We start from the raw sequence: 15,764 nt of genomic DNA on the forward strand, positions 1-15,764 counted from the left end.
TACATAGATTCTAAATAATAACTTAAATTGCATTTCCCAAAAGTAAACATATTTTTTCAGGGCTGGCAGCCGAGCTACAGCCCGTGATATAGTGTCTTCCGGAAGTACAATATTCAAATCCTAAGACCACACAGTCTGAAGATGAATATAGTCCGGCAAGGGGGTCTCATCCTTCAGGTGTCTCAGATGAAACTTAAGTGGAATTGGCATTTGAGAGCCAAGAGTGTAGGCTGTAGACAATAGTTCTTGATGAGCAGATTGCAAATTGGTCCTATTCAAAGTGGCTACATAATGAGCAATCTACATAAACGCAAATCTGCCCGCGGCAGTTAAGCCAATACACTATTTTTTAAATTTACATGTTTTATTTATTTATTTTTTTCAAGTATTTCTTTACAATCCTTCAATATAGTCTCCCTGCTTTGCAATGACTGAGTACCAACGTCCGGGAAGCTTCATTTTTCCATCCAAGACACCGTTTTTGTTCAGAATGGCTTGGGTAATGCTGGAAGAAAGCTCTTCCAGAGATGTAAAACGATGTCCACGCATAGGTTGTTTCAACTTTGGAAAAAGGTCAAAGTATGGCGGACTCATGTCTGGACCGTAGAGAGCATGAGGTAACCACTCCCAGCCGTATTTGCGCAGTTTTTCAATGACGAGTGGAGAGTTCCATCTTCCCCACGGCCATAAAAATTTTGACGAGCTCAATCAAAATGATGATTTTTGCTTATGATCATGAAGGCGTCATCATTACAGACAAAGTTCCATGTGGAAGAAGTGTCACAGCAGTGTATTAATGTGATATTTTTGTAAAAAAAAAATTTGCAGAAAAATGCACAAATCCTGACCTCAGTTGCTCTTGGCCGGGCCACTCATTCTTCACGACAACGCTCGCCCGCACATAGGGAATGTCGTCATTGAAAAAGTATGCGAATATGGCTGGGAGATGTTACCTCAGGTGTCAGGTCAAAAAGCACGCCGGGACAAAGGCGCGCGCAGACAATTGAGCGCAGCGCGGAGGCGTGCGCCGAAGAAAATTACTGTTTTTAGGGCTCCGACAGGGGGGGGCGTGGGGGGGAACCCCCCACTTTACTTAATAGAGATCGCGCCGCATTGTGGGGGCGTTGTGGGGGGTGTGGGGGGGTGTAACCCCCCACATTTTACTGAAAACTTCACTTTTTCCCTGTTTTTAGGGAAAAAGTTAAGTTTACAGTAAAATGTGGAGGGTTACAACCCACCAAACCCCCCACAATGCCGGCGTGATCTCTATTAAGTAAACTGGGGGGGGCTCCCAACAAAAACCCCCATCGGAGCCCCTAAAAACTGTAATTTTCTTCGGTGCGCGCCTCCGTCTTGCGCTCAGTTGTCGACGTGCGCCTTTGTCTTTCGCCGAGTTGTCGAACCGTTACCTCATGCTCCCTACAGTCCAGACTGAATTACCGCGCGCACTAGACCTTAACGCCAGCATTGAGCTAGCCCGTGTAGCACGGGTTTAGCGAGCGCTAAAATCCTGCGTGCGCTAAAAACGCTATCGCAGCTTAGTAAAAGGAGCCCTTAATGTACCTGGGGCAATGGGGGATTGAGTGACTTGTCCCAAGGAGCAGCATGGGATTTGAGCCTACGACCTCAGGGTGCTGAGGTTGGAGCTCTAACCACTGCGCCATACGCTCCCCCTCCAAAAACCAAACAAAACCCCCAAACCAAACGTCAGTTGTTAGCTTGTTACAACTGTCTAAAACTATTAGGTCCTAGTTTTAGGTTGAATTTTTGGAACCCTAGAAAAACAACTAGTGCATTATACACACAGGGCTCCTTTAACGAAGGCGTATTAGGGCCTTAACGCGTGGAATAGTGCGCACTAAAATGCCGTGCCCACTAGCCGCTAGTGGGCACGGCATTTTAGTGTGCACTATTCCACGCGTTAAGGCCCTAACACGCCTTCGTTAATACGCCTTCGTAGTTTTTTGGCTAGCGTGTACTAATTCAGTGCGTGCGCTAAAAACGCTAGCGCACCTTCGTAAAAGGAGACCATACGTACAAAATAGTGAGCTCCCAGATTGCTGTCATTTACGTACATATGTGTTAACATACACGAACAAATGACTACAATACCTCATTTGTACATTTACAATTCATCTAGGGGGCGCTAGAGAATTACCCCTCCATGCTGCTACAGCAGCGCTGCCGTGTGTAGCAGTGGCTGCGCTAGATCTCTCCCATCTGATGGAAGTTCTACAGTTTCACGTGGGAGAGAAAGGGATAGAGTTCGCACGCAGAAGAATCTCACCCTGAGAGGCAGATCAGGGCATCAGCGCTTTTGTTTTCACATTTCTGTGGATCATGCAACGCTTGTTTTTATGCCTTTTCTGATTTATAAACCAGTGACTGCCAGAAATCCACCGTGGCGTTCCAGTGGAAGTGGTCTATAAATATTGCAAAGTAAATAATAAATAAATGCTCTGCCTTGCCAGAGTAGACTTCTTTCTTCTAATATTTATACTGCCTTGAAAGTGAAATTGATTGCCTGTACTCCTGAGTAGTTTGCTGCCTTAGGCAATCACCTGTTTGCCTCTATTGTGCCATAGGATCAGCCCTTGTAGGCTGATCATTAGGATAAACAACAAGCACAGCTATCCCTCTGAAAGTCTAAGGCCTAGATTCTCATTCGATCCGTGGGCGATCCGTGGCCGGATGACCGATTCTCTACCAGTTTTCATGCAAATTAACCCGATCGGAGGCACGCTCCACACTGACCCCATGGATCGTTGCAAAGCGATCCTGATGCATGCGCAGATCATCTTTTTGCCATAGAAGCGGTCCGCGCATGTGCTTGCTTTCCGCACGGGGGGTGGGGCTCTAATGGAACTTAACATACCACAAGGGGGGGGGGGGGCTTGGCCAGAGATAAAGTGAGCCTGGTCGCAAGGATTTCGGGGCAGTTGTCAAGTCAGTGTTAGTGTAGCCCTGCTTTTAACCTGCAGGTTAAAAAAACACGGGTTCGCAGAGAGGCAGGGTGGCAAAGAGCAGGGCGCTTTTTTGATGGTTTCAGGGCGGCAGGGCTGGGATTTCAGGGCGGCAGAGAGCAGGACAGTCAGCAAGGACGTGAGCGACTGGTCCTCAGCGGTCGCTTCTTTTTTGATCGGCCGGCCCAGTCGGTGCGCCTGAATTTGTTTTGTGAATCGCGGCCTTCCTACTTTTGGATGCCCTTCCCCTCATTTGCGTGCGCAGACCCGGGTCGGATCGAGAGGAAGGTTAGTGAATCGGATCTGTGTCGCAAAGTGGTCGCAAACTAGTCGAGACATGATCGGTGGGCTTAGTGAATCTATCCCTAAATGAGCTGAAAGTCAGTGATAGGACATACACACACACACGAAACAGGCAGCTAGGGCGCTGGTCTTTGACCAGAGGGCCGCCGCGTGAGCGGACTGCTGGCCACGATGGATCACAGGTCTGACCCAGCAGCGGCAATTCTTATGTTCTTATGAAAAACTTTAATTAAACAGAGTAATGCAAACTAACAAACCCAAGAAGAGACCATCCAGTCCAACGATGAGCAGATCTCTTTCCGTCTACGTTAAACCTTGCCAGATCTGATCTGTTGGGCTAATTTGTTGGGCAAATCTGAAATAATTCAACCAGAGAATCTGTGGAAACTGTGATGGATTCTGCCAAGCTCAGGCCAAGCTCAAGTTTGTCCAGTTCAAATCCAATCCCCAAATATACGCATCTCGAGTGACTATGATAGCCTGTCTTTATGTCTCCAACAGGATTTTCCAGTCCAAGTAATGGAATAGCAAGCAGGACTCGGAGTACATTGCATAATGCTTTGCATATGATTATGAATGGCTCAATGTCCCAAGTACAAGGGTCGGCTAATGATCCCATCTTCTTAATCCACCATGCCTTTGTTGACAGGTGAGTTTCCAGCCTCTTCTTTGCCAAGCTAATGATAACACTTCTACATTGGCAGATAATCATTTTACATTCTTACTGTCTGTATACCACTTGTATTTGTAATATAAGGGTCCATGTTGTGTCAGATAGTGGTAGCATACTTTATATAGGCATTAAATTTTGCTTCTCTAATTTGTATTGGTAGTTATAAGCCTATAATTAAACTGTGTGACTGCTTTGTTTCAATTAAGAATGGACTACCAAGATGGTAATGTCAAAATTAATTAAAAATGATTGGCAGGGCCTTATTACAAGGCATGTGTGACACAAAGATGAAGAAAAGTTAAAAATGAAAAGAGTTTTGGAACAGCATAATACGTGTTACTCTTTTTTAACCAAATAATAATAATAACCGTTTATATACCGCAGGACCGTGACGTTCTATGCGGTTTACAATGATTAAAAATGCTACAAATTGAGTAGAACTAACAAAGTTAAAAACTAGTGACTAACAGCTCTAGAGACCAGTTATTGTGGGAAAGATTGTACAAATCAGCTACCTAAATAATTCAGGAATAGATATGTTTTTAGGTGTCTCCTAAATTCCCCATAAATATTAACAAGCATAAGTAATTGTTCCAGATCTTTACGCCTTAATGCTGCCTGATATGAGAAAAGATGTTGATAATGTCTTTTAAATTTACATCCTCTAACCGGTGGAGAAACAAAATTCAAACGTGAACTTCTCTTATGTCTATTGGTTGAGAAAGGCCGCTAAATGTTAAAAAAAAGTGCCAAAACTATGAAAGCTATAAAAAGGGCAATTCTGAAACTATATGAAGAGTTACTGGTAGGTATCTTGGAGGAGGACGGTGGGTAACTTCTTCTACAAAGGAGCCTAGGCCTCTAAGTTCCATTATTCAATATTACTTTAACTGAAGTCTACACAATCCTGAGTGGAGTAGAACGGGTATAAGTGGATCAATTTTTCACGTTGTCAAAAACTACAAAGACTAGGGGGGACACTCGATGAATTTAAAGGGAAATACTTTTAAAACCAATAGGAGGAAATATTTTTTCACTCGGAGATTAGTTAAGCTCTGGAACGCGTTGCCAGAGGTTGTGGTAAGAGCGGATAGCGTAGCTGGTTTTTAAGAAGGGTTTAGGCAATTTCCTGGAGGAAAAGTCCGTAGTATTGAGAAAGAAATGGGGGGAAGCCACTGCTTGCCCTGGAATGTTGCTACTCCTTGGGTTTTGGCCAAGTTCTAGTGACCTGGATTGGCCACCATGAGAACGGGCTACTGGCCTTAATGGACCATTGGTCTGACCCAGTAAGGCTAGTTTGATGTTGTTATTTATTTTAAAAATTTCGACACCGTTTTTATCCAAAATGGTTTACAACGGGTTACATACATAAAGAGTTAAGAATCCATACAAAAATAAAAAGATGAAACAGACATATTTAGTTTAACATAAAATCAATTGCCTAGAAAGTGCATTGGTGTCAAGGTCAAAAGCGCGCTGGGACAAAGACGCGCACAGACAATTACTGTTTTTAGGGCTCTGACGGGGGGGGGGCGCTTGGGGGGAACGCCCCCACTTTACTTAATAGAGATTGTGCCACGTTGTGGGGGCGTTGGGGGGTTTGGAGGGTTGTAGCCCCCCACATTTTACTGAAAACTTCACTTTTTCCCTGTTTTTAGGGAAAAAGTTAAGTTTACAGTAAAATGTGGAGGGTTACAATCCCCCAAACCCCCCACAACGCCGGTGCGATCTCTATTAAGTAAACTGGGGGGGGCTCCCCAACAAAACCCCCCGTTGGAGCCCCTAAAAACTGTAATTTTCTTCGGCGCACGCCTCCATCTTGCGCTCAGTTGTCGGCACTCGCCTTTGTCTTTCGCAGGGTTGTCTATGAACCAAGTGCATTGATACCATCGAAACATACGTATTCAGTCTAACATAAAATCATTTGCTCAAAAAAATGCATCTACAAAGAGTTGGGTCTTCAACATTTTCCTAAAGGAATTCCTCTCTCCACCTTGATTCCCTGGCCACTGCATTAACCTGTGGGCTTCTCCTCCATTCCCATTAGAATATGCTTTGATTACATTGTCTATTTTATGGACATAAGCCTGGATGCATGGACCTGGGAGGGTCACTGAATCTTCAATGCCATTTATAATATATGATCGTTGGTAAAGGGAATGGGACTTGATATACTGCTTTTTCTAATTAGAAAATGAAAGGCATTAATTGAAGAACAAGGGCCGGTACTAGGCAGACTTGCACAATCTGTGCCCTGTACATGGTGATTTGACTTAGGGTGGCCTGGGGAGGGCTTCGATGGGAATTCCAGTAATTTAAAACATGTAAAAGGTGGGGGGGGGATTGGCTTTTATGGTCTGTATCACGCAAATGATGCGATGGTTTGGATAGGCTGGAGTGAGCTTTGATGGCAGCTCCCATAGGTGGAACCAGGCCAGGATTAATTCGTCGATGGCCCCTAGGCACACAAGTACACTGGCCCCCCTGCCCCACCCCGCCCCACCATTCACCCAGGCGGAAACAGGAAGCTGCGTCAGAGGGAAGCTTTGGGCAAGCAGCACCGCTTGCACAATTACAGTTCCCGTTGCCTTTCTTACCCACGTTGCTTGCTTGTTTTACTTTCCGTCGATGGGTGGGGGGGGGCTGCTGCATTGCCAATTGGGGGGGCCTGCGTTGCTGATTTGGGGGGGGCCCGCATTGCCGATCAATGCTGGAGGGGTCCGTCGCCATTTGGAAAAAAACAATGTTGATGCCCTCCTTCATTGGGCCCCCTGACCATTTTGTGCCCTAGGCACATGCCTACTTGGCCTATTGGTTAATCCTGCCCTGGGTGGAACCCAAGGTATCGAGCTTTGACAGTAACTCCAGTAGTTCTGGGTGGACTTCTACGGTCTGGCACCCAGTAATATCAAAGAAAATGATGATTCAATTTAAGCATGAATTTATAATGAGTGTAACTGAATGGACAGACTGGAAATACCATTCAGGTCTTTATCTGCTGTCATTTATTATGTATACACAATCAAAACAGTTTATATATTTCAGACAGGGACTTATTTTTGTACCCGGGGCAATTAAGTGGCTTGCTTGGAGCCACAGCAAGAGCTGAACTCACAACCTCAGGGTGCTAAGACAGCTGCTCTAACCACTAGGCCACTCCAGATTAAGGAAATACCTAGGCGGTACATGATGATGGTGAAAAAGTTTAAATGCGCCTGTGGTCCTTTGGTTCCATTATACTGGAGAGGGTGGATAGGGACAGATTCTTCAGGCTGAAGGGGACAACAGGTACGAGGGGGCACTCGGAGAAACTGAAGGGAGATAGGTTCAGAACGAATGCAAGGAAGTTTTTTTTTCACCCAGAGGGTCGTGGACACTTGGAATGCGCTACCGGAGGAAGTGATCAGGCAGAGTACGGTACAGGGATTCAAACAGAGACTGGATGGATTCCTGAGGGATAAAGGGATCATGGGATACTGAGAAAGCTAACCAGAAAATAAATGTAGAAACCCAACCAGGTCGTGCAGGTGCAAGACCGGAGGGCTAGGACTTTGATGGGAAGATAGGACTTAATTAGGAAACCGAGGTGGCATGGGGGCCCCTTCTGGTGATTTAGACAGGTCGTGACCTGTTTGGGCCGCCGCGGGAGCGGACTGCTGGGCAGGATGGACCTATAGTCTGACCCGGCGGAGGCACTGCTTATGTTCTTATGTTCTTACTGGAATACCCTTCGATCTTGCTATTCAAGGAATACACAGAGATATAAACTACTGTTCCTTTCCTTCAGAGGAATTAAATCTTTTGCTTAGAAATTGGTAGAAATGTGGAATGGGCTTCCTGATTCTGTCAGATTGATAGGTCAGTTGCAACCATTTTGTAAAGTCTTACAAACTTTATTATTTACACAATACTTGAACAATTTACCTAAAGATTCAACAAATTGATTGCTCTACAACACTTATTTTCTCTTATGCTCTTGTTTGCTTTTTTTTTTTTTTGCTGGTCTTTAATTACTTGTAAATTGAGTTGAGCTCCGCTGGGTGATGAACCGGTATATAAATCAAAGACTAGATTAGATATTAACCAGAGAACAACCAACCAAGCATTCAGATTACTTAAATACAAAATATGTATTAAATGATGAATTTCTTTCACTTTTCAGAGGCAGGTCTTAATGCCATCCGTTGGTAAAAGCGTTATATCTAAGCACATAAATCAGTTCTATAGGTGAATCATAACAAATGAAGCAGGCAGATGATAGCTCCTTCTAAATGAACGCGTTGCCTCTGCCATACTCTGAGCAAATTCTTTACAAGGATCCTTGTACAAGCAAGGTTTAGCATAACCTATTTCATTCCCTTTTTTTGACACACCATTTATCAAAGCACAGAAAAATGTCCTGGATTGCAGGAAGTTCTGAAACTAATCCCGACTATGATTCCTCATCTCTATAGCAGGGTCCTGGTCCAGACCCTCATCTTTCTTCCCGCAGCCCATACGCAGTGTGTCAGATCACCGCCGTGTATTAAATAAACCTGGAAGAAGGACAAATGACAGCCAGCGTGGTTTAACGGCGAGATGAAAGAGGTAGTGAAAGCCCAAATGGCGTCTTTCAGAAAATGGAAAGTAGACACCAATTAAGACAATGCAAATGAACACAAACGCTGAAGAGTTAGAGGTAAAAAAAAAAAAAAAAAAGCAAAAAGGCAGCCAGGAGACATTTTGAAAAAAGAAGCTTGCTGCAGAGACAATAATTAGTGCCAAACACCTTTCAAATGCATCTGAACCAAAACAGGGGTTCATTGAACTGATGGATGCCCAGAAGGTAAAAGGTTCCGTAACTAAAGCACGCAGGTCAATGGCGCAATGACTCCCTAACCCACCCCCAATGGGAGCACGACCACTTACAAGTATACTGGGGTGTTCCACCCCCTCAAAACGCTCCCGGTAAGCCGTAAAACCGCTGGAAACAGTGGCACACAATCGTCCTGCGTGCGATTGTGCGCCGCTGTTTCCAGCGGTTTTACGGCTTACCGGGAGCGTTTTGAGGGGGTGGAACACCCCAGTATACTTGTAAGTGGTCGTGCTCCCATTGGGGGTGGGTTAGGGAGGGGGAACCCCTCAATTCACTGAAAACTTCTGTTCTCTCGCTGTTCAGGAGTTTTCAGCCCCCCCCGTACACCCCTCCCCCCACCAGATGTGGGAGCATTTATAAGTATAGTGGGGTTATAAATAGTGAATAAAGAAGCATTTTCTTTTTTTATTATTATTTATTTATAATTTTTCACAATAATTTTCACAAGCATTAACTTGTTACAGAGATACAGAGTCATAAGAACATAAGAAGCGCCATCTCCGGAACAGACCCTAGGTCAATCAAGTCCGGCGATCCGCACACGCGGAGGCCCCGCCAGGCGTACCCTGGCATAGTTTTGGTCCCCATATCGCTCCAAGCTTCTCGTAAAGAGAAGTGCATCTAGCCTACCCCTACCCATGTCACTTCATGCCACTCATAAGGAGATGTACATCTAACTTACCTTTAAATCCTAGAATGGTGGATTCCGCAATTACCTCTTCTGGGAGAGCATTCCAGGTGTCCACCACTCATTGCGTGAAGCAGAACTTCCTGATATTTGTCCTGAACTTGTCCCCCCTTAGCTTCAGCCCATGACCTCTTGTCCGTGCCACATTGGACATTGTAAATAACGTTTTTTCCTGCTCTATTTTGTCGATTCCTTTCAGTATTTTGAATGTCTCGATCATATCCCCTCGTAGTCTCCTTTTCTCAAGGGAGAACAACCCCAGTCTCTTAAGTCTTTCCTCGTAATCCAGGTTCTCCATACCTTTCACCAGCTTTGTTGCTCGTCTCTGCACCCTCTCTAGCAGTTTGATATCCTTCTTTAGGTATGGAGACCAATGCTGGACGCAGTATTCCAAGTGTGGTCTGACCATAGCTCTATAAAGCGGCATTATGACGTTCTCCGATCTACTCGTGATTCCCTTCTTTATCATGCCTAGCATTCTATTCGCGTTCTTCGCTGCCGCCGCACATTGCACCGACGGCTTCAGTGTCCTATCGATTAATACTCCCAGGTCCTTTTCCTGTTCAGATTTTCCCAGAGTTGCACCTGACATACTATACTTGTGTTCCTTATTTTTTCTGCCTAAGTGCATCACTTTGCATTTTTTCCACAGTCAGGCAAAATTATTCAAAATAAAATAATTCCCAAACCAAATTAAAAGAAAAAATTAATTTAAAGAATTCTTTCATTCCACTATTCTTAAGTTGGAACAATTAACCTCTTTCTTAGAAAGAAAATTGAGAGGAACAAGAGGTAAAGAGATAAGGAGATCTCTTTTTATGCAACAATTTACATTAATAATGAAAAGGCCTAATAATACTCCGTTTACATTCAAACTTCTTGCTGCTTTCAACTATGAATTAAGAGCTCCTTTTACGAAGCCGTGTTAGTTTAACGCGCGTAATAGGGCGCGCTAATTTGCTGGCTGCGCTAGCTGCTACCGCCTCCTCTTGAGCAGGCGGTAGTTTTTTCGGCTAGCGCGGGGGTTAGCCCGCGCTAAAAATGTGCGTGCGATATAAAGCCGCTAATGCGGCTTTGTAAAAGAAGCACTAAGTTCTTAACATCCAAAAAGCTTTGAAGTTGCTCAGGAACGACGAAAACACATATGGTCCCAGCATATGTAACTAAACATTTACAGGGATAACTTAAAAGAAAAGTGGCTCCCAAACTTTTTACTTCTTGCCTCATACTCAAAACTAAAAGAGGCATTTTCAATAAAACATCTATATCCGATTTTGGACATTTTGGAAAATATGTTCAGAAATCCAGTAGAGAAAATTGCCATTTTCAAACCCCAAAAAATGTCCCAACTCTTTGTTTCAAAAGTGGCTATTTGCTAGATATTTTGAGCTCAGTGTGTCTATCTTTTAGGAGAAAACACACCTTTTTGGCAATTATTCACTACTGAGACAAGAAAGCTGGATGATTGGTATGTCCTTTATAGGTTTACTGCTATGATATACTGGTCTTGGGGTTCTTTTACCCTAAAATGGGGTTGATTTGTGTTATGGAAGAAGGGTCGGGTGGATGGAAGGCTGTAAGTTTTGGAGGGGATTGGAGGTTAGTGTGCTCTGGTTTTGCTGTTAGTTTTGTCCTTTGTATTAGCGGGGTAGTTTGGTTGATACTGCCTGGTTACAGTATTTGTTTGTTATACTTGCTGGCATTATGAGTTGAGTATTGTGCTTTACTGTTTGTGTCTGTTGGAATACTCAATAAAGCTGTTAATTAAAAAAAAAAAAACAATAAAAAAAACATCCCAACAATGTCATAGTGCAATGCAATATGAAACCAATGGGGCTTCTACTTTCTGAGCTTTTATGAAAAACATTTTTAATCGTTGAAACATTTTATGAATGATTAATTAATAATGAACAAACATGCCTTTCTTCTTTTGCTGGGTATTAGTTGTTTTTGTGTGAAATGCCACTTAAAAAAAAAATATTTACAACTTTGACATATTTGAATGTCTTTTATATATCCACACTGGAAGGATTAAATTTCAATCTAAATTAATGTATTAGCCTTCTGTCAAAACTTCAATGGCTTCCGGTGATTTCTAGGATTCACTTTAAATGTACCTGCCTAATTTTCAAGATCCTACATGGCATTCTTCCTCCCCTAATCCCACTATCCTGGAATTCTTTGAGACCTGACACTACCAGATCCGCCCACATACTCAAACTATCTTTCCCCTCGTTAAAAGGCGTCATGTATGCAGGTAAATTAGGGAAATCCCTTTTCTTCAAATTCGCTGAGCTTTGGAATAACCTCCCTGCCCCGCTGCAGAACCTAGGCTCATTCCAATTATTCCGAAAGCATCTGAAAACCTGGCTTTTCTCCAAATCGTAAAGCTATCTATTTAAAATGTAAAGCTAGCTATCCTCTTCATAACCTCTAATTTCTTATGTCCTTCCCTCATTTATTGAATTTACCTGTAAACCATGCCAAGCTCTATCTTTATGGAGATGATGCGGTATACAAACTTAAGGTTTAGTTTAGTTTATTTTCTCTTCCTCTCTCTCTCTCTTTTTCTCTCTCTCTCTCTTCCTCTCTTTTTGTTTCTCTCTCTTCCTCTCTCTTTTTTTGCTCTCTCTCTTCTTTTTTTCTCTCTCTCTTCCTCTCTCTTTTTTCTCTCTCTCTCTTTTTTTTCTCTCTTCCTCTTTTTTTCTCTCTCATCCTATCTCTCTCTCCTTTTTTTCTCTCTCTCTCTCTCTTCCTCTCTTCTTTTTTTTTCTCTCTCTCGTCCTCTCTCTTTTTTTGCTCTCTCTCTTCTTTTTTTCTCTCTCTCTTCCTCTCTCTTTTTTCTCTCTCTTCCTCTTTTTTTCTCTCTCATCCTATCTCTCTCTCCTTTTTTTTCTCTCTCTCTCTCTCTCTCTCTCTCTTCCTCTCTTTTCTCTCTTCTTTTTTTTTCTCTCTCTCTTCCTCTTTTTTTCTCTCTCTTTGTGTCTCTTTTTCTCTCTTTTTTTTCTCTCACTTTCTCATTCTCATTAAAAGGCGTTATGTACGCAGGTAAATTAGGGAAATCCCTTTTCTTCAAATTCACTGAGCTTTGGAACAACCTTCCTGCCCCGCTGCAGAACCTAGGCTCATTCCAATTATTCCGAAAGCATCTGAAAACCTGGCTTTTCTCCAAATCGTAAAGCTATCTATTTAAAATGTAAAGCTAGCTATCCTCTTCATAACCTCTAATTTCTTATTATGTCCTTCCCTCATTACCTGTAAACCATGTCGAGCTCTATCTTTATGGAGATGATGCGGTATACAAACTTAAGGTTTAGTTTAGTTTTGTTTCTCTTCCTCTCTTTTTTCTCTCTCTCCCTCTCTCCTCCTCTCTCTCTCTTCCTCTCTTTTTTTTTTCTCTCTCTCTTTATGTCTCTTTTCTCTCTCTCTCTCTTCTTTTTTTCTCTCTTTCTCATTAAAAGGTGTCATGTATGCAGGTAAATTAGGGAAATCCCTTTTCTTCAAATTCACTGAGCTTTGGAACAACCTCCCTGCCCCGCTGCAGAACCTAGGCTCATTCCAATTATTCCGAAAGCATCTGAAAACCTGGCTTTTCTGCAAAACGTAAAGCTTTTTAAAAGTGTAAAGCTTGCTATCCTCTTCATAACCTCTAATTTCTTATTATGTCCTTCCCCCATTTGTTGAATTACCTGTAAACCGTGTCAAGCTCTATCTTTATGGAGATGATGCGCTAGACAAACTTAAGGTTTAGTTTAGCCTTGTTATATTTTGATTTAAGACCACAAATTTGATTTACAACAGTTTCAGAGATTTGAATCTCTCCAGGTTTCATCAGAAAGGAAACAACTAACCCCCCCCCCTTTTTTTTTTTTTTTTTTACAAAACAGCGGAAACGATTTTTAGCACAGGCCAGTGCGCTGAATGCTCTATGAGTGTTGGGCGCAGTGCGGAGCATTTAGTGCACCAGCCGGCGCTACAAAACAGTTTCGCGGTTTTGTATAAGGCTAGGGTAAATGATGCCGTATCAGCAGCACACATTCATAAGTGGAGCTTGTGCTTTCTCTCAATTTATTTAATATTCTGAAAAGGACAAGCATTGTTCAATCAATGAAATTAAATTTGAAACAAAGATATCATATGTGGGCGGGTGAAGCATATTGCTATGGATTTTATACTAGACATTGCCAGAATAGATACTAACAAAGTCAGGATAGTGTTTGAAGCTGGAGACAAAGAAGTGTAGATCAGTGTTCTTCAACCATCGGTCCATGGACCAGTGCCGGTCCACAGAAATTTCTTGCCGGTCCACAAGGCCAGCACGTGCATCAGCCAAAACAGTGTTCTTCAACCACCGGCCCACGGTGCGATCGATGCAGCGTTATCTTCGAGCCAGCTCCCTCTTCCTAACTGATTCAGTGCACAAAGCCACGGGCAGCTGCTCCTACGGGCATCCTGCGCCTGAACCGGAAGCCTTCTCGCTGACGTCTCAACGTCAGAGGGAATGCTTCAAGATGAGGCACGGGACGTGCAAGGTGCAATTAGTACTATTATGGGGGCGGGTTCTGGGGTGGAGATTGGGTAGAGATGGGCGGGGTCTGGCCCACGACTTAGCCCAATGTTCCTCAATCGCCGGTCCACAGACCGATGCCGGTCCACAGAATAATTTTTTTATTTCTGCCGGTCCACAGGTGTAAAATGGTTGAAAAATACTGGTGTAGATGATAGAAGGGAAATCCTGGCAGGTGATCCCGGCAGATAAGGCACTTTGGACAGACTAAGGGCTCCTTTTACTAAGCTGCGTTGGGGCATTAACGCGCGGAATAGCGCAAGCTAAAATGCCGAACGCACTAGATGCTAACGCCAGCATTGAGCTGGCGTTAGTTCTAGCTGCGTAGCACGGGTTTAGCGCACGCTAAAATGCTGCGTGCGCTAAAAACGCTCTCGCAGCTTCGTAAAAGGAGCCCTAAGGGATACAGGAACCAACACGGTCCGCGTTTCGACAAAAAGTCTTCTTCAGGGGTCCTATAAAGGTGAGTACGTGGGAAACAATTGTGTGGTGAACTAGAAGTGAGACACTGCTTACATTTGCAATAGAAAGGGCTTTTAATAAAAAGCAACAAGCAAAAAACAAAAGGAATTGACCCCAAAATATCCACAAAGAAGAAAATCCAGAGAAAACAAACAAAAAAAAAACAACTCTGTGGAGTGACGATGTTCCTAAATGGACTTTATTTGAAAGTGTCAAAGTTCCAAAGGTACACTGAAATCATCCACATAAAATAATTCCATCCACATAAAAGCCTTAAAGGACCTAGTCCGCTAGGGATACAGGACCCAACACGATCCGCGTTTTGACAAAAAGTCTTTCCATTGCAAATGCAAGCAGTGTCTCACTTCCGGTTCACCACACAATTGTTTCCCACATACTCACCTTTATAGGACCCCGAGGGACCCCTGAAGAAGACTTTTTGTCGAAACACGGACCGTGTTGGGTCCTGTATCCCTAGCGGACTAGGTCCTTTAAGGCTCTTATGTGGATGATTTCAGTGTACCTTTGGAAATTTGACACTTTCAAATAAAGTCCATTTAGGAACATCTTCACTCCACAAATTTTTATTTTTTTTTATCTGAGCAGGAGAACAGCATTATGATCCCCCGACAGTGGCCATCGTTTCGCAGCTCGAACATGCCGCTGCTTCAGGGCACAGGATCAGCTAGAGATATTTTTAAAAGTAATTAATATGACAATTCATAACAAAACAAGAAAAAAATGCAGTGAATCTAATCGAGTCAAGTAGTGCAAAAAAAACCCCAAACTCCTCTTATAGGTCGCTCAGAGTCTGCTCCAATGGAAGAAAAAGCCTCAGGTTATATCGGCAGAGCTCAAGCTCAAACCACCACTATCATTGGCTAAAAAAACTTCCATCGAGTGACAACTCGCTGTTGAGGTTTAAAATAATTGAGGACTGAGATATTTTGTAACTTAAACCACTGTGAGTGTTTAAAGCAGTCTGTTAAAATGCTAACATTTCACAGCACTAAGCAGTTTCTTCAGGGCTAATGTGACCTTGCTTGAATCTTCACAGAGTGACAGTGTTGTGCTCACGATCTCACAGCAAGTTGTCACTCTATGGAAATTTTTTAGCCCATGTGGAGGTGGTGGTTTGAACTTGAGCTCTGTCAATAAAACCGGAGGCTTTTTCTTCCATTGGAGCAGACTCTCCGCTACCTTTAAGTCAGGGGTGTCAAAATCCCTCCTGGAGGGCTGCAATCCAGTCAGGT

General features: G+C 43.3%; 1 protein-coding gene across 1 annotated transcript in view; it reads left to right on the plus strand.

Moving 5' to 3' along the window:
- The window catches only part of TYR (tyrosinase), a 58,901-nt gene that overhangs the window by 16,361 nt on the left and 26,776 nt on the right, over positions 1-15,764 (plus strand). Inside the window, exon 3 of the mRNA XM_033949937.1 lies at positions 3,768-3,915. Coding sequence (XP_033805828.1) covers positions 3,768-3,915 — 148 coding nt within the window. The remainder of the gene's footprint in view (positions 1-3,767; positions 3,916-15,764) is intronic.

This window comes from Geotrypetes seraphini, chromosome 6 (genome assembly GCF_902459505.1).
Source record: "Geotrypetes seraphini chromosome 6, aGeoSer1.1, whole genome shotgun sequence".
NCBI classification, from domain to species: Eukaryota; Metazoa; Chordata; class Amphibia; order Gymnophiona; family Dermophiidae; genus Geotrypetes; species Geotrypetes seraphini.